This window comes from Oenanthe melanoleuca, chromosome 10 (assembly GCF_029582105.1).
Source record: "Oenanthe melanoleuca isolate GR-GAL-2019-014 chromosome 10, OMel1.0, whole genome shotgun sequence".
In the NCBI taxonomy this organism is placed as follows: domain Eukaryota; kingdom Metazoa; phylum Chordata; class Aves; order Passeriformes; family Muscicapidae; genus Oenanthe; species Oenanthe melanoleuca.
The window spans coordinates 8,052,214-8,076,878 of NC_079344.1; the positions used below are offsets into that span (position 1 = coordinate 8,052,214).

Genomic DNA, 24,665 nt, shown 5'->3' on the forward strand with positions numbered 1-24,665 from the left:
CTAATTTAGCTGAACACTTTAAATTCTTTCAGTTATATGGCTCCGGTCTGTCTGTTTTGTTTTTTTTTTTAACCTTTTTTTTCCACTGCTGAGCTCCATAATTGTTCCTTTTAGCCACAGTCACCTAAGGTCAGGCTGTACCTTGCTAAGGAGGCAAACTGCAAACAAGGCTAACTCAATCACGTGTCTCCAGCCCATTCCTGTTATTAATCCTCCCAAGTTCTGGGCCTAGCACTTGGCAGAGCAACTAAAGCAAACTTTTTATCAGAAGTTCACATTCTCCTCAAGTGGAGGGAGAGCTGGATAATTCCTGCCTTTATTTTTTTGAAGAATATTGTGATGTGGGAGCTACCTCAGGTTTGTTTCAATAATGCCGGATGCACAAATGTATTGAAAAAAACATTGTTTGTGCAATGTGAATTTAGCCTGATAAAATTCTGTTTCTTTTCCCAAAATGTCTTTCAGAGTGCTTTCACCAGTAAATATGCTGTCATTGTAACAAATATGATGCTGGCTTTAAACTGATGAGAAAATGGCCAAAGTACATGCAGTTTATACTCTGACAGAAAGTTGGTCTGGGGATTTAGGTTTTGTCTGAAATCTACAGCACTGCAAAGAATTTTTATTTCTGCTTCAGTCTCTGTGTAGAAAAGTCCTGCTTAATTTACTTTCTCTCACTCATAATTTTCACAGTCTTTACTTCTGCTTCCATTCTTTGTTAAGTTCATTGCATGGGAGCAGACACAGCAGATTCAGAAAATCCAGTTGGAAAGGAGAGCAGCATTGATATATTTTGCCCCCAGTGCCTTGTATACAAATAATACAAAGATCTAATGCAAAATGCTGCACTGGGATAAAGGTGGGATCAATCTGTCCTAATGAGGGCAGCTCAAATAGCAGCATCAGATAAATGCCTCAGATGGGAAAATGTACCTTTACTTTTTAATGCGTTGATATTATCAAGAGGGTCCTATATCAAAATAATAAAAATGTGTCACGTGACAAAAGGGTGAGAAATAATAATAATAATAATAATAATAATAATAATAATAATAATAATAATAATAATAATAATAATAATAATAATAATAATAATAATAATAATAATGTTGTAGAAATTAGGAGGGCTGCCAGGAGAAGACATTTAGTATTTATATATTCCTCATATAGCAGAGGGCTGCAGTGAGGTGATGCCATTATGCTGCTGTCAGAATGAGCTCCTCACACTGTGGCTGCCCAAAGTGCCCAGGATGCTGTGACAGCCCAGGCACTTTCACAGGGTCTCCTTTGTATCCCAGAGCCATCTTTTGGTGACAATTTCATTTCTCTCTTCCACATGTTAACAGATAGCCAACACAGCCAGCAAACAAGTAACAATGTGTTTTACAAAGCACTTTCAATCTTATTTAAACCTGTGTGTCAGTGATTTCCCTGTGTATGTAATTTTGCAGGTAATTCACACAGTGATGAAAATCCCATAATTGTCATTGTAGGCTAATGCCCTTTTCCATTCTTAAATGTTCAACAACCTGAGCTGATACTCAGGAGAGTTCACATTTTTCTGTTTTGTTTTCTAAAAAGAGCATTTACATGAAAGAAGTTGAAGTGTGTACACCTACAATTTCTCTCCAAGCAGAGTGCTTCCAAAACAGCCCTTGTACACTGTTTTTACAATATTAAACTTGAAATTAAATTAAAAACTTGAATGGAAACACTATGAGAGATGGAATTTGCTATATTGCTATTTACTTATTTAATTTATTTTTCTTTTTGATCATCTGTTACACCATCAGTGAAATACCTCACAGCTGGACCAGAGTTTCAGCTGTGAGACTGGGCTTCTGCTAGACACTAAACTAAGTGCAGGTGTAAAGGGTCTGGTATATCTCTCCTCTTTCTGTCTTTGAGGCAGTTTTTAGAGACCTGAAGGGTACTTTGCTCAGTCAGTGGTAGGTATAAGTCCAGGATAACTTGCTATCTTGGGGGAAAACCTGCAAGAGTAGGCAAGTGTTTCTTGATGTCCCTCTCCCAGAATGTCCTAAAATTTCCCCTGGGTGGCAGTGAGCCAAGGTGGCAGCCCCAGCAAGGTTTGCCCACCTGTGTTGATGTTTGGGTGACTGAAAACAGATCAAGCAGGATGGCAGCTACTTAATTTGGGGAATAACCCTCCTGCTGCCCAGAAGTGATCCTCTGGAGAGCCAGGCACAGCTGAGTCACAGTGTTCCACACATCCCTGCCTGCCCCTGGGCAGCACCAGTCTCTGCAGTCTGCACTAGCTAAGGTGAGTTTACACTGTTCTCTCTTGTAGTATTTCTCTTGAATACCTGTATTTCTCCCCAGAGACTAATTTTTCTGAGATTTGCTGTTCCTCCTGAAAAAGAAATGTGGCTGTGTTTGGAAAAAACTTTTATAGTGAGATTTTCTTACAATAGATGTCTTATGTACATTTTTTTTTCTTCTCAATTTACCTCCCCTCTTAAAAGGCCACATAGCTTTCCTCCTGTGAATCTGTGAAATGCAGAGTTATTAACTTAGTTTCCTTTTAAAAGGATAATCAATTTACATCAGATTTTTTAAGTCCTAGAGACTTGGCTTTGTTTTAAAAAATGGTTATTTCTTTTGGTGCCCAAGACTGTCCAAAGGAAAATGTGACTTTTTTGGTGTTTATACCAGCTGAGCAAGAGGGAAGCAGTCTGCATGGGGTCTGAAGAGTTGTCATGTGCATGGTTTGATCCTGACCTTCCCAAACACTCTGACACTTGCCAATGAACTTCCAAGAGTGCAAGGAGATGAATAAATCTTTAATTGCTTTGTCCAGATTGGTATTCTTGTTGTGGTAGTGAATTTAAGAGTGATTGTTTTGACTTGGTTACATTAATTCATTGTAAAGATAATGTTTGGAATGGTTTGCTCTGAAACTCCCCAAAAGCAGAAGTGTAAACCAGATTTGGGTTGTGGGGAAAGGTGTGTTTGGCACTTGGGCCATGTGAGAGATAAGGGCTGGTCCTGGTTTCCTGCAGCCACCAGAGTGAGAAGCTTTTATGTGAAGGGATGGGAAGTGGGGAGCTGTGCCTGGAGATGTATCAGGGAGACAGAGGTGGCACCACAGCCTATTTCAAGTGAGCATGGATTAAAAGACAGAGCACTGGGAACCCACCCACCTACCTGGGCACAGGAAATGCAGACCCAGGAGATCTTGCCAAAGCAGATCTGAACCATGAGATCAGCCCCCTCAGTTCATCAGATAATTCCAAAAGCAGATCTAAACCATGAGATCAGCCCCCTCAGTTCATCAGATCATTCCAAAAGCAGATCTAAACCATGAGATCAGCCCCCTCACTTCATCAGATCGTTCCCCACCCCATCTGTTTGGAAGTCTCTCACAAATTTAAAGGATGTGTTTTATAAGTATTTTTCAACTCAGTTCCCAAAACATTTTGGAGATATTTTTCCTTTTCTTGTTTTTAGTGCTTGCTATTTTGCTTGTGTTGCAGAGCCTGTCAGCCCCTGCAGCACCCAGCTGTGCTGGCTGTAACCATAATTCACACAAACTGCCAAGTGCTCTTCTGCTTAATGTGACAGATCCTTCCGTGATAGCTGTGCTACCAGCCCTGGTGAGTGTGGTGGGAAGGATGGTGCCCATGTGAGGAAGATTTATGTTTGTTAGGGCTGTGGTGAGTGAGCCTGCAAGTGCTGCCTTCCCCTTTTCAAAAACTCAGAAGATTTATCTCCCCGACGCATCCTGAGTCTGTTTCTCTCTTTTTTAAAATAGCTATCCCCAGAAAACATCCATGCCTTGGTGTTTCCACCTGCCCTCTCCCTTGAATGTGGTTTTCCTTATCTCTCCCCCAAGTTGTCATCTCCTCTTGCAATTCTTGTGGTGTTGCTCTTCCTGCTGCTCAGCTGGATGCACAGACAGCTATAAAATGGAATTTACAAGGAACATGATCTATGGGTGCTGTGCCATGGCACCACAGAGATTCTTGTACATTCCTTACAACTGTCTGCATGCAGAGCTGCGTGTTGGCAAGAGCCAAGGACTGCAACTTCCCTGGTGGGAGCTTACAGAAACGAGAATTCAGCTGGAAAAACAGAGTAGTGTTGGACAAATGCTCTGCCATTGCTGGACAATCAGAGCCTGATTGCAGTGAAAGAATGGATGTGAAACATTCCTGGGAAAAGGGATATATTCAATTGCACAGTCATCTCTGGCTTACCTGTTGGTGGTAGGGCTTGATCCTCTTTGTTAATTAAGGGTTCAGCTTCTTGCAATGGTTGCATATATGTCCAGAGAAAGACATAGCATTGGGGAAGGACTGTTCACAGTTGGGTATGACTGAGTGCATTTGAAGGTATTGTTTTGACCCAAAGAAAGGAAATGTACTTGAGAACACAGCTAGGAGTTGTTAAGTATTCAAATGAGGTCCAGTTCCCTGTGTTATATTCGGACAAGTTTGTAGGATAAATTCTTCAGTGATCTAAGAACATAAATCTCCCAGCCAGGACATGGGACTTTTTGCTATTGTGAATAAATCACTGCTCAGTATGACCACGGATGATGTATCTGTTCCTTAAATAATAAATTCAGCAACCATGAAAGCCATCTGTTTTGCAGGTGGGCCATCTAGTCTTAGAGTAATTCTAGGGAGTTTGTCAGCTTCTGCTGCTGCCATACAGCAGGGATCAGTTTCTTACTCCATATTTTGTTATTTTTTTTTACCATTCTTATTCTGTCTGCCTTTGGGAAGGATTAAGGATGCTGGCCCAGGAAGGCAGGCTGCTGGCCACTAGTACTTCTGGCTAACCAGGACCAAACAAAGTGGCTGCTGGGCAGGAGACAGTGGGATCCTGGGAGGGACTCAGAGGCAAGGAGGCTGTGGATTTGAGAGCCTGTCTTGAGTGAATATTCCTTCATTAGTCTGAACTAATTTTTTACTTGTTTGGGTAGACAATAGACTAAGAGCTTGTCCTAGCTCTGATGACCAAAGAAAACTGACTTACTGACTTTTGTTTTGTTGTTGTTTTGTTTTCTCTTATTGGATGCAGGCAGGCCACAATGTAGGGGATTGTGGCATTGGGAACCTCTTCAGGAATCTGAAGGCTCTTGAGGCTGTGGTGACTTTTGGGCTGAGCCTGGCTGAGGCTGACTAGCTAAGAAAAGCATCCAATACTCCTAGGAAGCAGAGGGTCAACAGGCACTTGTAGGGTGTAAGAACTGGATATACCACTGAACTTAAAAGGACCAATTGTCATCCTTGGTTTAGTAAATCACAAACTGAAAAGGTTGCATGCTAAAATAAATGTAAGTTGGCTTAAAAATACTTAGGAAGAGAGAAGGGAAAATTCTCCAAGAGCAGAACAGCTAATTCTGTATGGTCACAGCTGGCTGCATGGCACTGTGTATCCAGACAGATAATACTGCTTGTGAAGTACAGGGTAATTATAGGGGATGACAGTGCTTTGTTCCTCCCTTCCCCACAAATTTTTGGTCAACTCAAGGCAGTAGGAGCTGTTGGAGGCTGCTTTGGCAGCAGGTCCCCCTCCTGCTGCTCCTCCTTCCCTCTGGGCTGTGGCTGGCAGAGCTGGAGCAGCTGGGTGATACAGAGCATCCTCCTGCATCTGGGGTGCTGCACTCCCTGGGCTGGGGGGACTCCCAGGATCAAGCCCTGGAAAGACAGGGGTGAGCACTAGCACTGGGGAGGGGAGGAGTGGGAGGGAGAGCAGCAGCAGCTGGAGGCCTGTGGCCAGTCACTGAAGTTGGGTGGCAGAGATCTGCTCACCTTCACTCTGCCTCTGCTGTGCAAGCAGGTGCTGCTCCTGGGCAATCTGGGGAGAGCCTACCAAAAACCAAGTAGAGAAAGTATAATGCTGAGGGAAACTTGAGAAGCATTGGACAGATGGACAGCAAAGAAGGTAGTCAAAGTGGAAATAAGTTACAGTGGAGAAGTGGGTACATTTTTCTCCTAGAAACAGTGTGTCTATCCTGGTGATCACTGAGCAGTGCTGAGCCTGATGTGCAAACCACAGCTGCAAAAGCTGTTCTGACACCAGTTATGATGATGAAACTTGTACATACATGAAGTGTCTGAGCTTTAGACTTCAATGTCTTTAGTGCTAGAGTTGAAGAAGTTGCTGACTGAGTCTGCCTTGAAGGCTCTGATTTCCAAGTGGTACAGACAGCTGTCTGTGTTCTGCAATTGCAATTACACAACAGCAGCAGCTGTGCAGCCTGCCAGGACAGCAGGACAGCCTGCTCTCAGCTGCTTTGGGGCTTTTCAGGACATCAGGAAAGTGGTGCAGAAAACAAACTCACTGTACTTCTGTACATTCCAGGAGCTGGAGATGAGCTGTCTCAGGACAATTTTTACTCCTGTGCCTCCTGAAAACACCCTGTTCCAGGATCCCTGATGTTATACACAAACAAGCAGATGTACCCTCGTGGGGTGTAATGCTGGTACTCACTTGTGGCTAAGGCAGCATATGGTCCTTGTTTCCACTTCTAGAATATCTTGGGATGGAGAGACATTCTCTGTCACAGCTTGCACGTGTCAGTAGTTAGTGTTGTAGAGTCCATTCAGCTGTTTGTGTGCTGGCACATTTTCCACAGTTCCTCCTTCACTGGCCTAGAGACCAACAGGATTGCCTAACTTTTCATAAGGCCAAAAGACACAATTGGAACATACAGCTGACTTGGGGGGAGATGCAATTAAAACCACCTAGAGTAATCTCTTACCAAGACTGCTGCCTTGCTCACAGACTGCAGTCACGCTTGCTCTGCCTTTGCTGAACAGACACTTTTCCAAAGGACACTGATATTTGTGTTCATGCAGATGTTAGTCCATCATTCCTTCTGCATAATTCTGCCTTGGGTACTGAAGTTTTAACAGAATTGGATTTTGGCAACAAAGTTTTGCTCTGGGCCTTTGCATGCATTTTTGTGTAACTGGACAGAAGTGAGCTGTCCCATGCTCCTGCATGAGCTCTTGCAATGGGAATTAGTCAAGGTCTGTGTGAAATGGATGGACACTGCTGATACATCAAGGGAAGTGGTTTTGCTTCTGGAAACTTGGGGCAGATAGCAGATATGGGGAATCGTGGGGGATATCTGGGGGCAGCGTGCTGTTCAGTCTTTTGTCACAAAACTTGCAGGATCCAATGTAATTCCTCTGTGAGGATGAGGATGTGGCTGAATAGTGTCTTTTCAATCCTTTTAAACTTTGACACTTATGTATTTGCTCTCTAAATACTTTGATCTTCCCCAGCACCCACTTGTCTGCAGATGAAGCTGATAACAATAATTCCAAACTCTTTCCTAGCATTCTTTCTTATTCTGCAGTCCTGAATGAAATTCAACCTTATTCTCCATAAATAACCTTTCTCCTTCTCCCAGCTGTCTCCAGAGCCAGTTCTCTTCTGACCTCTCCCTTACTGACTCTGTACTGACCTTGCACTTCCCCCACAGCCCTAATCTGCCAGTGTCTACGCTCCTAGGCTTCCTCTGCTATTTTGCAGGATTTTTTTTTTGTTATAATAGGGCCCACCATTTCCTGAGCTGCACTTCAGCAGTAAGTGTGAACAAGGCCCTTTATCCACACACTTCATACAGTGCACTGACAAATTACTACCAGTGGCAACGATTTTGATGTTTTCACCCCTTCTCTCTGACTCTAGGCTCTGGGTAAATCTATACTTTCAACTGTATTTTTCTATTGGCAATAAAATCCAGCACCAGTGTTTCCAAATTGTAGAGAAAACAGGATAATTCCAGTACCAGTGTCTTGTTCAAAGAGCAATTATTTGTCTTTAGTTGAATTTTTATCAGTGTGACAATAACTCCAGTGATTTTTTTTTTTCCATGGCTTTTATTAAACTACTAAGGGATTATTCAGTCTGATCTCATTTTCCCATTCAAGGCAGTGTGAGTTCTTGTCTGAAAAATCTTGCAAATTGATTTGTTTTGGTTTGTTTTATTTCATGAAGTTAGGCTGTAGTATCTGCCAATGGACAGTTGTGTAAAAACTTTTTGAAAGAGCAAAGTGGTCATGTACATCATATCTGCAGGTACATTTTCTTGTTTTGTCATGCTGTTATCAAACAAAGCATTATCTCCTGCCCCTGGTATTTGCCTGTCATTGACATAAATTTTTGTATTAGTTGAGTGGGAATTTGTTTGCATTCAAAGTGGAAAGCAGAGATTTTTTCAATATTGATTTTTTTTAAATGGCACCATGGATTGTACATTTCATCTCTATGTACCTGCAAACCAGACCCATTTATTTTACAAAGTAGAAAGCTTAACTCTAGGTGTCAGCACTGCAAACTGAATGTGCAGCTCTGAAAATGAAGTTTTGCTGTCTCTGACTCCTCCAGTGCCACCAGAAATAAAGTGCAATAGCAGTTTTCTGACAGATCCATTAGGGCTAAGGAAGGGAGCCTGCACTTAATTCTTAATGGCACAAGTAGAAATTGAACATTCTCTTCTTCCACAGCATTTTTCTAGCTACACATAAGTGTGTTCTTATTAATGGCATCTAGTAAATAATGTTTAATGTAAAGGAAAGACTGAGGATGAGATCCATTTCCAAACAGTGCCCACTGTTTCAGATGGGTATGTTAAGCCTTTCCCTTTGGATATTGTTAAATGCTTATATTAAGTGGGTGTCCAAAGTGATGAGAAGGCACAGGAAGCTGACTTATTTTTCTGGTTTTAACAGGCTGTGTAGATCAGCTAAATTAATGGGGTAGATGAAGTTTATGTGACTGTTGCTTATACTGAAAACTGCACAGTAGCAGAAACATCAGGGAAGGAAAGACTTGATTTTCCAGCCTTTAATGCTAGCAATTATGAGAAGTAAATAAAAGCATTTCTGCATTGCAAGTACTGTGGTTATCCTGAAAAACCACATTTCTCAAAAGCACTGACTTTTGCCTTTTTGCATCTCCACTTTACAAGGTGCTCTCATCTGGATCAAGTGATGCTGTTACATATATGAGTGAAAAGCTGCTTCTTGCCACTCTTGTTGTCCACAGTCATTGCTTACCTGCATGTTTTACTTTTAATTATGACCTGAAGACATTTGTCATATAGTTAAGGCACTGTTAAAAGTCTGGCTGTCCTGAATGCACAGAAGTGCTCCTGCTGAATTGGATTCTTCTGAAACACAGTGATTCTGCCAGGGGACCACAGAAGTGTTCATGGTACAAAACTGGAGTAATTGAAACTGTTCCCTTGTGTAACACACCATTTTTCCCTTGTCAGATGCTGGAGCTCATTGATAAAATTGATGTCTCTGATACTTGGTTTTCACCATGTTCCTAAATCTAAAGTTTCATTGGGCCTTCCCTAAACTGCTGTTACCTCTGAGCTGTTCCTCAGCTCGTGAAAACAGGCAGGACCTTGGAGAAGCACCTCTGTGAGTCATTGAGAATAAAGGTGGCAGGAGCTAGGAACGACATAGTGAAAAAAGTGAAAGGCACGTGAAGATGCCATGGGGTCGTGTGTGGTCTGTGGTTGTGTGTTTGTTGTTGAACCCGGGCTGTGCTTGAGCTGGGACTTCTGGAACACGAATTGTCTACGGCAGTAACTTGTCTAGCCCTGGGCATGGTGTCTAAAGGGCTTTAAATACAGCGTGTTCTCTCTCAAAGTGCACACAGACATCTAGTCTCCCAGCACATCTATAGGATAAGGAAGCATAGTTACTTTCATATGATATAGAAACAGAAAAGGTTTATTTTACATACATATTCCAGGAAAAGTCTGCATGCAGTTGATTTCCCAAGCCCCGGGGCCTGGCTCCACCCATAGCACCATCTTCCCTTTTCACAGGCTTTGCTTTCAAAAATATTTTCAAAGAAATTGGCATGGGCGGAGTGGAGAAGGAAAGCGATGGGCAGCGGCGGCCGCGCTGCCCGGTTGCGGAGCGGGGCAGGGTGTCGGCGGGGCCGCTGCCGGGCGCTGTCCCGGGCCGGGCGGGGCCGGCGGATCCCACTGACGCCAGCGCGGCCGGAGGTCAGCGCGGCCGGGGGCATTGGCTCGGCGGGGCCGGAGCGGAGCGGGGGGAGCCCGGCGGGGCGGGGCCGGGCGGGGCGAGGGGCCGCGGCCGCCGCCGCCGGGGAACGGCGATAATAACAAGGTGAGCGCGGCGCAGGGACGGCGGCTGCGGGGAGCCAGGCATTTCCCTGCTGAGGGATGCAGACACCACGGCCCCGGGAACCAGAGCTCTCGCCGCTGCAGCCCTTGCCGCCGGGATGGGACGCTAGGATCGTTTTCCTTCTACTTCTCGCTCTTTTTAATTTTTCTCGCCCTTTTTTTTTTTTTGGTCCAATTTTTAATTTTTGCCCTGTCGCCGTTTCGCATCACTTCTCTGCCCAGAAAGCCCACCGCATCATGGAGGCCCTTTGATGCGCCCGGCTGCCCCCGCTGAAGGGCTGAGGGAAGCGCTGCGGGCCGTGCCCGATCCCCGCGGGCGCTCCCCGCGGCCCGGCCGCCCTGCCCGCCCGCGGAGCCGGGATGCCGCTGCGGCGGCCGGAGAGCCGCGCTGCCGCCTGACCGGGGGCTCTTCCTTCCTTCCGACCACGGGAACCTGAATGTCCCCGCCGCGGCGGCCGCCCGCCCGCCCGCGACCGAGGCGGCGCGGGACGTGCCCAGCGCGGCGTGAGGAGCGCAGCCGGCTCCCCGGGCCGGCCGAGCGGCTTTCGCTCTTCTCCGCCGGTATTTTTTAATAAATCGTTGGGTTTTTTATTTATTCTTTTTTTTTTTTGGCCCCAAAGCGCACCCCCGGCACAGCGCAGCGCCGAGCGGGACCGCGAGGAGCGAGCGCGGACGCGGAGGTGGGGAGCGGCCCCCGGCCCGTCCCGGGTTAATCGGTAACGCGGAGCAAGCCCGGGTGGAAAATGCGCCGTGCTCCGGGCTCCGGGGAGGAGATGGTGCCGTGCCCCCGGCCGCTCTGAGCGCCGAGCCGACGCCGGGGTGTGTGTGGTTTGGGGCTTGGGGTTTTTTTGGTTATTTTTGCTTTTGCTATTTTCCCCTCCCCCTCTTTTGTTTTTTGGGTTTTTTTTTTTGTATTTTTTTCCCCGCTTTTACAAGAAGGAAAGAAAACCTTACCAAGATTCTCAGATGGCTTAGACAAATTAATAATAATCTGTGAAAATACGAAGTCGACCGGTTCTTGATTTCCCCCCTTCCCTCCCCTCCAGCTCCCCAGCCCACTGCTGAGATTGAGCTAAAAGGACCTGTTTCCTGGAGGACAAGGAGAACAGACACGTTTCTGGTGGTGTAGAAGGGACCGATGGCAATGCTTCAGAGTATAGCGGAGACGCAGGAGAGAGATTCAACCTGTTAACAAAAAAATTAAGCAGGGGGAAAATATCAACGGGAAGGAAAGCTATATATACATATATATACACGTATATATATACAATTTAGAAGTGTTCCCCAGGTGGCCACAAAGCATGGGCTGTGTTCCAAGCACCAACCTCTCTGACAGCAGAGTGATCTGTCACAGTAGCAATGAGTCTGAGGAGTACAATTTCCCTCACCAGACCAACACAACCATGTCTCAACAGCAGCAAGGCAACCCCGTCCCAGGATTATTCATTAAATGCTACAACACATCCACTTATGAGGCGAGGACTAATTCCTCTAAGAAAGACAAGAGGGAGAACAGCCAGAGCATGGAGGCAGAGGCCCAGACCGGCAGAGCCAATGTTAAGGTAAAAAGGGTGCTAAACACGAGCGCTGTTTCTCTCAGAACAGGAGTTGCCTGTAGCGGTTGAGCCCAAGGAATCTCCCTGCCCTTGTGTGGGAGCTTTTCCTGGCTTGGGCTTTACTTTCGTTTACAAACTAATCAGTGTCTTGACGACTTTGTAGAGGTACCCAAGCCTATGTATTTATTGCACAGAATGAGTTTTCCTAATTCTGGGAAGGAGAGCGATGTTGGATGTCCTCAAGCACGGGTGTTGGTTCGGAGCCCGGGGTCCCTGCGGTGGTTCTGCGCCGAGCCCCGGTTGGTGCTGTCGGGGCTTGGCCCCTCGGAGCAGGGGCAGATGCGACCTGCGGGCTGGGCTGATGGCTTTGCAGAGCTCTTCCATTCGGAAAGTTGAAGGGAGAGCGGCAGCGTGTTTTGCTCTGGGTACTGATTTACATTAACAACTTGTTGACCTTGTCTGTTGCTGTAAACAGGGTATTTTTTTTTTTGCGATTTTTTTCTATGTGTTTGCTCCCATACTTTTGAGTAGAGGTTATGACACAAGACTATATGGAGTTGACAGACACATACTGAAAAAAAAATTGTGATTTGTGATTATTTTCTTGGGAGTGAGACAGTTAGTGGTGTGGAGTGCTTGCTTGTTTGCTTTTTATTGACGGACTGTTTATTTATGGGTTGTACTTCAGCTCCTAATGTTACAGGTTTGGTCATATCTTTGCTTTTTTTTGGAAACTCTTTTTATTTTGTAAAAATGAGTAGTTACAAATGTAAGAAAAATAACGTTGCAGCAGCCCTGGGGTTATTATATAACATGGCTGATCTGTTCTGGTTGCTGTGATAAGAACTGAGATACACACACTGTAAATATAAGATACAGGCTTGAGATGCAAGTGAGATCTAGCTGAATGTCAAGTGTTTTGCAGACTAACAGAAACTCTAACGATTTGTTGTTTTGGTAGGGTTTTTACTTGCTTATTAAGATGACTTCCAGAGTATTGACCTGGAATAATTTATTTCAGTTATGTGGGTGATTTTCTTTGATTGCTTCCCTTCAGATTTAGTAATCTTTGTTCATAGTTTAATAAGTTTCATAGTTTAAAAAAAGTTTAGATAACTAGCAGACACTTTGAGAGTAGTGAGCTGGGGAGGAATTAACAATACTTAACACAGAACATGAAGCTGAATGGTGGTGTAGTAACCTAAATTTTTGTGTTAACAGCACTGCACAGGAAATGAACTTTACGGTGCTGCTCACACGCGATAGACGTGCTCACGGCATGTTTAACACAGCAGCCACGCTGAGGAGGCTTAAGTTGTCATCAAAGTCCTCACTAGTGTTTTGCTAGCTGAATTCTTAATAGTGATTATAATTGCATGTTACGAAACCTAAATCAAAAATAGTGTTTGAAAATTTTGGTTCTGTGGGTTTGTCTTACATGTGATTGTTTAAGGGGAAAACTTAATTTACTCTTAATTTAGTTAAATTTTGTTGTTCCCCTTCAAGAACTTTGTACAAATTCTCGTTACTAGTTTTGGATAATTCAGAGACTATAGGTTGCTATTGGTTTGTATGCATGCTGTGATCTCACTGAAAATCACTCAGATTTTTATCACTCAGTCACATTTTCTGCCCTTGTCATCACTTTAGCACAGTTCTGTGAAAGATGGGTTTTGAGAAATGAAAACGGAGTTCAGTTTGTGATCAGTTCAATACAAAATCTGTTGGACACATCACATCTACGTTATTTTCATGTGCAAAATCCTGTAATAGTCTTTAAGCTGTCAGGCATGTGGTATTCCTTTCTCTGCTTTTGTCATTAGCGTGTGTGGTACGATCAGGTTTGCAGTTCTTGGAGTGCTGGATAACTGTGGATAACAGAGTGAGGGATCACTGCAGAGCAGTTTTCACAGCATGGTGAAGCTGGTTAGAAAGAATGAAAGTGTGAGAAAATTGAAAAGAATGTGCAGGAGCCTGAAATTCCTGAAGGCAAAAGGAGCATTGGGCAGGAAGTTGTGCTGTTTTGTAATTAAAAGGATTTTCGATTTGAGGAAGAGCTGTAAGAGTTAGGGTGCTGCTAAGAGCCATTGCTATTTCTCAGAGTGTGTGGTACACTCTTTATGGCCCTGGGGATTCCTTCACACAAACACAAAATGCTGCAAACCTGGTGTGCTTTGGGCACTGGTGGTGTCACCCAGAATTTGTGTGAGTCACCAGTAATCTGCCTGAATGACATTTTTACTTGGTTAAGGGTGCTTTAAGTTGTATATTCTCAGACTAAAGCCAACAGAATACTGTGTTAGAGCTATGAACAAAACTTGGCCTGTGTGTAAATTTCATGTTTTCACTTTGGCTGGCATTAGTTGTTAAGTTTATTAAAACATGTATAATACATAGTACAATAATATTTACTATTAATATTACTATTACTGAATCAGTTTACTAGCTATAGTGCACATTTTTCAAGTGAGAAAATGTAATAAAAAGAAAAAAACTCCCATGTTAGTTGTAAAATGGCGTTACAACTATTGCTAATTAACCCCTGACTTACTCTGGTTTTCTGTTCATGTCTTGTTATATCTTTCTCCTGGTCAAATAGGAGAGGATCATTTTCTGTATGGGTGGTGTGAGCATACTGTATTTTGTGATTTGCATCAATTTATAAACTGTAGCTAAAAAAGTGACATGTTCTTTTCTAGTATGGGAAACCCTAAATTAATTTACCCAGTTTGCAGAATAACCCTGGAAGTGTGTGTGTGCAGAGGTAAACGCCATAATGCCTATTTCTGTTGTGTATGAATATGGTGACAATATGTGAAAAATGGAAGACCCCTTTTAGGTCATGGCACCTGTATCTCCCTTCTTGATTAGTATTTTCATATGTGGCTTTTATTTGAAAAATAATGGCATCTTGGAATAAGTGCCATATTTAAACAGTGAACCAGCCATGGAAACTCTTCCCTTAATTTTCAATGCATTGCCTCTGCAGATTAAACCCTGTACTAGTGAAAGATGAGCAGGACTTGGCTGCAAGGACTGGGCTTTGATAATCCAGTGCTACATAAAGAGTATCAAATTACACTTAACCAGTAGTGTTGCGAAGAGGAGTTTCCCTGATTTTTGTTATAAATCTAAAAATCTCAAGAAAGTGGGCTCAAAATTGTGACAGTCTGTCCTTTTCATATATATTAGTTATGATTTTCAGATATTTTTGTAGTTGAATTTGTGATAAAGATACTTGGATTTATAGAAACCTGCTTAAACTCCATTAGAATAATAACTGTTTAATCCATAAGTGGAGTAAATGCTGAAAGGCATAAGGACTATTTATTTAAAATTGGCTTGGATATTCATAACCATATGCAGTCCCAACATCCTGTGTGTGTGGCTCTTCTCCAGCACATTAATATACACTGTAGCACCTTAATTTTGCTCTGTCATTCTTTTACGTATGTAAGATTTCCTTCCTCTTTCCTTGAGCAACTCTCCCTGTTGGATACATTTAATACAGAAATATGTGCATTTGGGTGCAAGGGGATCAGAGAGTAAATCCAAACTTCCTTTGTTTGAAATTGGAATTACTGTCAAGTCAGAAGGACTGAATGTGAAATAGTCTTTTCATTTATCAGCTGGGGTGGGGCAGCCAGTTTAAATCCATGTCCCTACAGCCAGTCAGTTTTCTGCATTCAAGCCCTGAAATTAGCCTGTGAATTTTGCAGTCACTGCAAACCCACGTTGTGTAATTCTGCACAGGCTGTGTGCTATATGGCACCTGCAGTGCTGGAGTGGATCTCATTTCTGCAGTTAGCAGCACCTTATTTAGTCCATTAAGCTGTCTGCTCTTTTCCTCCCTGTCTGGTAATTCCTTTCCCTTGGAACACATGAGCACTCCCTCCCTTTGATACTCCCACACTTTCTGTCCATGCTTCCACTGAGGCCATCCACCCTCTCTGGAATCCTCCCTCTTCCCACTGAAACTGTCCTCAATCATTTCCCCAACAAACTTCCCATCACCATTTCCCTCCCACTTCCACTGACGTCAGCTCTCCTGCACAGAGATCCTTGCTTCCACTGAGGATCCTTCCCACGCTGAGATACATGAACTTTTCTCAGTCTTCAGGGCTCCAGACTTTCAGACTGATACTTTTCATGCTGTTGTTGTAAGGTGTGAATCCTTTCTCCAGGAGAGGGGAGTCTAATTTTTAAATTGTATGGAGTGAAGTGGTAGTAACATGTGAACTGGGCTCATATTCAGGTCTAATTTTTCTCTTTTTAAATTTCCTGTTGTTTGTTATATAAATTGGAAAAAACCCAAGCTATAAATCACTCACAGCATATAGATGGCTACACTACAAAGACAGCATAAGCTGTATTTTCAATTTTTAAAGCATTATTATTGGTACTTCTTGTCATGCAAACCAACTCATGCAAAATGTATCACTGCATCTGAGGGCAATTCTTTGTGTGACTGAGATGAGCAAGTTTAGACCCTGAATTTTTGGGTTTTACTGTTAGTAAAAACTTCACTGAAACTACTTTCAGCTGAAAATTCTTGTGCCTTTTCTGTTGTTCTTCAATGCTGCTGTCTGAGCTTGCTCTGCCTCTTTTCCCTGGCCATTTTATGCAGTTAAGTACTAAACTTTTCTGCCACCGAATCTGTCAATAGAGGAAGTATTAAAACCAAGCCTTTATTTCTGCAGTTGTAGGAATTTTTCTTTCTGTCTTGCACCTTTTGTATTCTTAATTGTATGGCTCAGATTGAAGTGTAAGTACATCTACAGCAAGAAATTTTCTGCTTGTAGGATGTACTTATAAACCAGGCAGAGTAGCAGGAGGTGATGTATTAATGAGTTTCTAGCATTCCCAATATTACATATGGTGTGAAATTCCAATGCAGGTTAACAGCTTTTCCTTGAAGTTTAAGATACCAACAATTCAGATTTTACATCCAAAATATGAAATTTAAGTATAAAGTAAAGATACAAACTGGTTACACTCTCTTGCAAATACTTCTCGTTCAATAAATTACAATCTATGTGACAATGAAAAATGTCTTATTTAGAAAGTTGTTCATGGTTCATTTGAATCTAAGGAAAAATACTGTTTGGAAACCGTTTTGCTTTCCATTTTTCATGTTTTAATATTTGTTACTCATATTCAGGTAAATGTCCATGTCAAGAAAGGGAGAGATATTTGAATGAGAATTATTTTTAACATCCATTGAAACTGTTATATCCAGCAGTCGCCACTACCAACAGATGATAAATAGCTGTTTTGTTTTAGTTATTACACGAACATTTGTTCACCTCTTTTGGCTGTCACATTGAGAAAGGACTCCAGAATTGGGCTGCTTAAGCAATAGTAACAATACACTGAAAATATTACACTTTTTGAGCAGTTGGAATCTCAACTGACTTTCAAACGAGTCCTTAATGTAAAATTAAGTATTTTGAGATATGGACAGCTAAAGCTTTTATTAGCTTTCAGCAAAAAGTGAAAGAAACTTAAAGCAAATATGATAATGAGCAGACTGGCTCAAGGTGAAATCGTTTCAATACAAGATTTGTGTAAATTGTCATTTTATCAGGGAGCCACAGAAGCACCTGCACACGTAGGAGAACAATTTAGCATTGTGCTCTATTTTGGCTGTGTGTATGGATATAATATACCCACACTGTAAACTGCTTTACCAGCCATGGATGGAATTAAAACATTGTTAGCAATGTCTCCAAGGTTGCACACAGAGCATGATTTCATGTCAGTTTTCCATGTGAATTTCAGTGTTTTTATATGTAAGACCCATTCATCTGTGAAGGTTCAGTAAGAAGTTACTTGGTTTGTGGCATTCTACACATTGCTGTCTGTTCTTTGGGTAAAATAATTAGGTATCATTTAACTGTAATTTAAATTGGCACAGGATGACAAGATACAAATTGAATAGCTTTAATGTGCATGACATACTAAAGAGTTTTATTGCCCAGAGTCAGATTTTTAAGTTTTCAAAGGCATCAAGGAAATGAGATTAAAATCCTTTGCTTTGCAAAAAGATTTCAGCATTCATCCCCTTTTAGGTTCTTTCTTGATACCCCTTTTAGGGCCAAAATGTAATAAATGATGGTGTTACACATGCTGTGAAATTAAATAGTGGAGCCTCTAATTTGTGTGTTCTTCCAGACGTTCTTCTCTTTGGCTATGGTCTGTACTGTTGGCCTCAAATCAAACTCCCAGGCCCTTTTCTTCTCTTTCTTGTAAAATCTGTAACTCTGTCACTCTACATAAAGTAAAAGGCTTAGCATTCTGTCAGCCAGCTCCCACATGTATGGCTTTGTTCCAGGAGAAAGGAAGAGAGCTAGAACCTGCTTTTTGACATGGAAATGTGTTGACATAAATTAGGTTATATCTGTTCAAATGTGGTAGACGAGGTAATTTGAGATGGGTTTTGATAGTGTTTTAAATGTTCAAAGGTAGTCTGCAGATATATGTAGAGAGCTAATGACCATGCATAGCAAAAGAGCTTGGAATGAAAAAGGAATATTCAAGATTTAAAAACAGTTTTGGGAATAAAATGTTGCTCTTGAAAAAGACTGATTCCAGCATGAGTGACTCAAATAAGGATTCCCACCCTTGCTTGGAGCAGGAGTTGAAGTGGCTTTTGGTTCTGCCACTTTATTACCTGATGGACAACTTTTGAGCACTAGGTCCTGAGAAATTGGGGTAACATATTTTTGTTGGTGTAAAGAAAATCTCTTTGTTGGCCAGATGGGTCTTAAATTTCTGTGGGAACTAAACTGATACTATTTTAGTGTTTTGTTTTGGTTTTTTTTTTTTTTTTAATCAGGATATATCTTAATCTCTTTGTTAAATAATATTTTAGCATATTTAAGATATATCTGTTTCTTTGTTTGAAATGTGAACTCTTTTTTTTTTTTTCTTGGCAAAAGCAGAATTATTTTGTATGTTAATTTGAAAGTTGCACAGGAAACCAAACATTTTATATGCCTTTTTCAAGGAAGATGTATTTTGCTTTGTAAATCAAACATTTTATATAGTGACATGAACAGATTATTGGTCTTGTTACAGGGAAAATGGTGACATTGAAATCTTTTCTTTGTGTTTTAGACTTCCCTGTTTCCTAAGTAAATCCATACAAAGAAAACACAGAATCACTGGACAAATATGAAAGAATGGTATCCTCTACTTCCCATTGTTTTCATTTTGAGTTAGCAGTGACCTTTAGCTCCCTGCTGGGATGTGGTGGAAACTTTACGAGGCCCCATCTTACTTGCCACTGAAAGACAACTAATTTTTAAAGTTATATATTTACTATCCTGTTCTGTATTTGAGTCTGAGGTTCTGTTATCTCTGATAAAATTTAATCAGGAAAACAACCTCAGTAAGTGATTGGCAAAGTAAACCTTTATAACAATCTTGTTTGAAAAAAACCACGCTCGTTTGTTAATTAAAACACAACAAAAGAACCTTGATCTGCATTGAATGCAATCTTCCTGTATGTAGGAGTGGCTACACTTTGGCATCATCAGAAAGATGTTCCTCATTCACACTGAGTTTTCAGGGTTGTGGCTCTTCTGACACTGAGGTATAGAACTCTATTCTATAGCAGTGGCTTTAATTCCAGGTTTAAATGCACAGTGGGATGTGTAGGTAGGTCAAGATCAAAGTTGAGCTGAGATGGTTAGTTTGCAGATGTGTGTTTTTGGAATACTGTCTGCTCTTCCTTCCAATTTTTAAGTTTTTGGGGTTTTTTTTCCTTCTTTTGTAACTTTTTATAAGTTTGGTGAGAAATTCCACAGAAGGTTGAGGATAGCCACACCTATTACTCTGGTAACTTGAAGCAGAAGTGATGTGTCCTGCACACAGTTTAACTGCCTGGTAAAAACTGCCCTTTCCCATGAGCTTTAACTCAAAGATAAATATTTCAGCACAGGATGAGTATCAGAATGTAGGTCTATAAATACTGGAGCCCAGAGCTTGTGCTGAAGTGTGGATGGCACTGGGATTGCTGGCAAGATATCTACTTTTTATTTTTCAAACCAAACCAAAGCAAAATATTATTTTCAAATACCAAAGAGATTTATTAGTGGGCCAAATTCTTACTAAAATGACACTTTTCCAACCCTGTTAAGATTTTTGGGCTCAAGGGTTGTGGCTGTGGCTTTAGGTAGAGTAAATTTGAGAGCGATGACTCTCGAAGGTGAAACCTTAAATTTCTAAGCATTCAAAAGGATTTTTTCCCCAGGTGTTTGTACCTGTGCTGTTCCTCAGTCACATCTGGGGGTTGTTCTGTGAGCAGTGGTGCAGCAGTGATCCAGACCTGCCTGTCCCATTGATTCTGTGCCGTGCAGGGACACAGGGCTGCACTCACCCCAGGCTGTGCCCATTGTGCAGGGCTGTGTCTGCAGCTCTCTGCACACTGTGCTTTGGAGAAAGGTGCAAGGATTCTATTTAAAGGTACAAAACTGAGAAGAGTTCTTCATGTTCCTCTTCTGATACTGATTTACTTTTCATTTTTTCGCCATTTTGGCAAGTAATATGATACTTATATTTTAGTTTTATGTCCTTGAAACTTGCTTGATGAATGCAATGAAAACTGTACTCTTGAGTGGAATTTGTGAATGGAGAATTAATTTCCAAACCAGAGCTAGCACATACTTAACTCTGCAACACCACCAGTGTGAATGGTTGATGTATTTGTTTCTGCAGATACTGTTGCAGGGACCACGAACAACCAATGAAAGAGGTTAGAAGAAAGCAAGGGGCATGAATTGAAACTAAACATTCTGAAGAGGACTTCACAACCAGGGTAGATAGTTTGATTTTTTTTTTCCATACATAGATCAAAGTGTCTTCCAGATGAAAAAATCTGAGGGTAAAATCGATACCTTAGAAGAATGAAACATTTCAAGGCCAGGCAGAGGGGGTTTTGCAAACCCAAACAGCTTTTGTTTCATTAACAAAAGAAGGAGTAAGTCCTGTCAACTCAGACACTGCTTCATGCTTCCATTGATGCTGCTGAAACTTTTCTTATAGTTAGTATTCAGGTTTCAGGGTTTTCTTTTTTGGCAGGAAGAGATCTGCTTTCTGCAGGTTTCAGGTGGAAGGGCTGTTCTCTTACACTGACAATTAGTGATGTTATTGCATGTCCTCAGTTCTGGAGGTGGTGGTCTTGTTCCTCCCAGTGCAAGGCTGTGGAGCTGAGATCTGTCAGGAGAACAGTCAGCTCAAATTCTGTGGCATGCTGTCACTCACAGCCCCTAAACCTACCAATGACATTTCTTCTCTCAGCAGATAATGTCACACTGTACCTCTTCCAAAGTATGGAATATTTTACTATGGGGCAGTTGCTTACTTTTTAGGAGGGATTTATGTTTTCTGAAAGTTTACCACATGTTACATCTCTTTAAAATGAATGTATTAGAGCAGTAAGTTGTTTGGAACCAAGTTTTCTCCAAAAAGCAGTTGCCTCTGGCAGTGGTACCTAGTAGGAAAAGCCAGATTCTTGGAGATAAGAGAGATTTAGCTTTTATGATCCTTGTTCATCCTACTAAAAACTCATTGAACTAATGAAGCTGCTCAGTGAGGAAGCTGACCCATCCCTCTTCCCCTTGGCTTTGGTGAGAAGGGCTGAGGTAGTGTCTGTCTGTCCCTGAAGGACAGGCAGTAGTGGCAGCCTGCTGGTAATAAAAAATAATAATAATAAAAAAGGAAATTTTGTTGGGCATTCTATACTTTTGGTTCTGAGAGCTAAATACTGATGTATCAGCTTATAGTTTTCTGAGAAACATAATTCTGCTGTCACTGCTTGTGAGTTGGAAGTGGTTTTTTGCCAACACAGCTGGAAGGGTTTTTTTCCTTGTTTGTTTGTGTCAGTGCGGAGCCTGAGAGCTGGAGTGGGAGTGGGGCAGAGGGAGCAAGCCCTGCCAGGGGTTGGTGGGAGGTGTGGGAAGCCCAGAGGCTTGTCACATCCTCAGACTTAGCCTCTGGTCACAGTGTGACCACGGGAACATTGCCAAGCACCAAACTTTCAGAGAAGCGTGACTGAAGTTCACATTTTCTGAAAAGCTAAGCTCTCTTATGAATTACTTACAGTGAGATTCATAGCTGGACTCTCAAGAAAAGCAAGCTGAAATTGCAATCTCTTATTTTGCCAATTAAACTAAAAACAACTTCTTTTTGGAGGCTACATAGCTCTGAAGTTTTCTGCTAACTTTATCTTGGCTGTTCTGATTGCTAAGAGCTCTTACAAGGCTCTCTTGTGCTCTTTGGGCAATATAAACTCTCTCCTGCTGTGCCTTGCTGAGTTTGTGGGACACTGTTCATGGGGTAGTTTTTGCTTTGTGGGGTAAACTTGTTTGGTTGTTTTACAAAGTTCAAGCAAACCAGAGAGCTTTAAGGACTGTGGAAATTAAATAGACCTGATACAGGGTCAGGGAATGGCAATCTTTTCTTCCATTTCTTCTGAAAGTCTTTGAGCTGTGCTAGGAAGTGCAGGCTGTGGGTGTTGAGGCAGCTGTGATTTCACCCTTTTATTGGGTGAACACGATTTATTGTGGTTTAGGTCCCTCCCTGAAACCATGCACTGCTCTGTCAGTCCCTCTGAAATTAAACCAAGACCAGAGGCCAGTGGAGAGTGTAAGTGGTGGGGTCCAGCACCTGCAAGTCTCAGAGGTCTCTGTGAGGTATGGTTTAGTTCCAGAAGTCACAGTTGTCTCCACAGGGATATTTACCTAGTTATAGAAAAGCTATTTGTCCTAAAAAGTTGAGAAACCTCATAAATTCTCCCATCATCAGTTTGAACAGGGACACAGTCTTCCTCAGCCTGTTGTTTTCTCAAGTGTGTGTTTAGCAGTGAGGCCATGTAGTCTCTTACCCTTTCTCCATGGATGAGCTGCAAAGAAGAACTATCAACCCCCTTCAGGAAACCTGATGCTTTTGGTCAATGGTCCCTTACATTTTTTCCCCAGCTGACTGATATTCCAGCTGACTGATCAGAGAAGTACCCAGCTGCATCCACTTGTTAGATTTGCTGTGCCAGGGCTGTTCCATTCCAGGACAAAGGTACCAAGGAAGTGAGTTGTGTTGAGCTCACCTGAAAGCTGAGTGGTGCTGCCCTGGCCGTGGCCAATCACTTTGGCTACTCTGGGATCTGGTTTCCACTTACCCCTGTAACAGTACACTCAGTAAATACTCATGTGAAGTGTTACCTGAGAATCTTTAAATGCTTGATGACTATTGCTTCCTGCCACTCTGTAAAAGGATTTGTATCATACCTAAATTTTTTTCTCTCCTTTTTCCCCATTTTGCGGAGGGGGATGTGGGTGAAGGGCTTGGCATTTTTTTGTTATCCTTCCCAACATCAGGGTGTTCCAAGACAGAAGGTAGAATTTCTAAGAGATTTTTCTAAAGGAAGGTCCTTTAAACTACTTTAGGATGGGCTAATTTTTTTTTTTTTTTTTTTTTTTAAGGCAAACCAATAAAACAATCATGTAGAGAAAAACACATGACAGAGGGTTGCCAGGGTAAAGGGATTTTGGCTTACAGCACTGCCCCAATGATTTTGCTGCATGTTGCAAGAGGTCTTCATATCCTTAAGAGAGTCTGAGTTAGGTTTGGGAAACATTGACCTCTGTACTGGGGAATTATCTGAGGCCAGCAGTAGTGATTTGTTTAAACACAAGTTCTTAAATGCAGATTAATTGATTGCTGAAACTACAGATACTTTTGTCCTAGAACAGACATGAGCAGACTGTCCAATGACTATATACATATGTACAGGATATTTGCCAATTAGCTTGTGGTTAGCTTAAGTAGAATACAACCCCCCTGACTTAGTAAACCCTCAGCCATAGCCACTGGTCCTCACCCCAGCACCACTCTCAGCCTGGCAGCCCATGCAAAAACCACTGCCTTTAACACACAGAGTTTGTCTGCAGTGATGTGTAGCCCTGTACTACAGAGAAAAGTATTTTCAGTGTCTCTTATAGGAGGCCTGAACTGGTTTTAGAAGAAGCAGGACTTCAGTAATAAATCTGATCTCTTGAAACATGAGTTGGAAGTTGCAGCTCTTGTCAGCAGGTTCACTGTATGATGAATTGTGGAGCCTTGGCTGCAAAGAAGCTGTAGCCTGCAGTTAATGAGCTGTTCAAAGTAGCTGTGAAATTGTCAACTTAATTAAGCCAAGTTTAGTTACCAGTCATCTTTCAAAGACTTTGTGTGAAGAAGCAGGCTCTGGAACTGCCCAGCTATGCACTGTAGGAAAGTGCTGTGTGCTTTTCTGAACTGAGAAATTAAGAGCTCATGTGGTAAGAGAGAGTGCTATTTTGCAAAGTGTTTAAAGAAAGCCCCCAGCTGTCCCAGCATGTTGGGGAGTTTCACAGTTATTTCCATTTTTAGATAGTTAAAAAGCATAAGCACTCTAAAACAGTCAGTGGATTGCAGCTCCTGTGTGATTCTGATTGAAGATCTACTGTATTTTTTCCACTTTAAAAAAGAAAGATGGTACATGTGCAATTCTTTAGTTAATTGTTTCTTTATAATAATTGTTAATTGCTTTCTTTATAATAATGGATATTTATTTCTGTGCTTTGTCCTGAGTCCCTTTCTCTTCTGACAGTATAGAACAATTTAGTCTGAGCACTACTAAACAATGCAGATTGCAGTTCAGTTTGCTGGGTTTCTCCAGTTTGTCCTTGGAGAAAGAGTAAATACTCTTGCAGACATTTGCAAACCTCTTCTGCCCATGACCTTGAAAGGCCCCATCAGATGTTACAGAAACAAGTGTTTAGGGTCCTAACTGCTGAGACATCTCCTCTCACCTCAAGTGTCACTTATTGCAATGGTCTGTTCTTCAGGCTGGAGTTCTTACTGGCATAAGTAGGGTAAAGTCCTCTTCTAATTACAGCAATACTGATACTACTGTGCTTGTTGCAGAATAGTTTGTG

At 42.1% G+C, this 24,665-nt stretch overlaps 1 protein-coding gene across 3 annotated transcripts in view; it reads left to right on the forward strand.

The window, feature by feature from the left end:
• The window catches only part of PDE8A (phosphodiesterase 8A), a 133,380-nt gene that overhangs the window by 15,463 nt on the left and 93,252 nt on the right, over positions 1–24,665 (forward strand). The window contains exon 1 of one of the 3 annotated variants that reach the window (XM_056499570.1): positions 10,128–10,969. The exons of 1 other annotated variant lie outside the window; for it this stretch is intronic. Coding sequence is in view for 1 of the 2 variants with exons in the window: in XM_056499568.1 (XP_056355543.1) it covers positions 11,452–11,712 (261 nt within the window). In the remaining variant the exon portion in view is untranslated. Of the gene's footprint in view, positions 1–10,127; positions 11,713–24,665 lie in introns of those variants that run through there. One more of the 3 variants, XM_056499568.1, reaches the window with a different exon arrangement.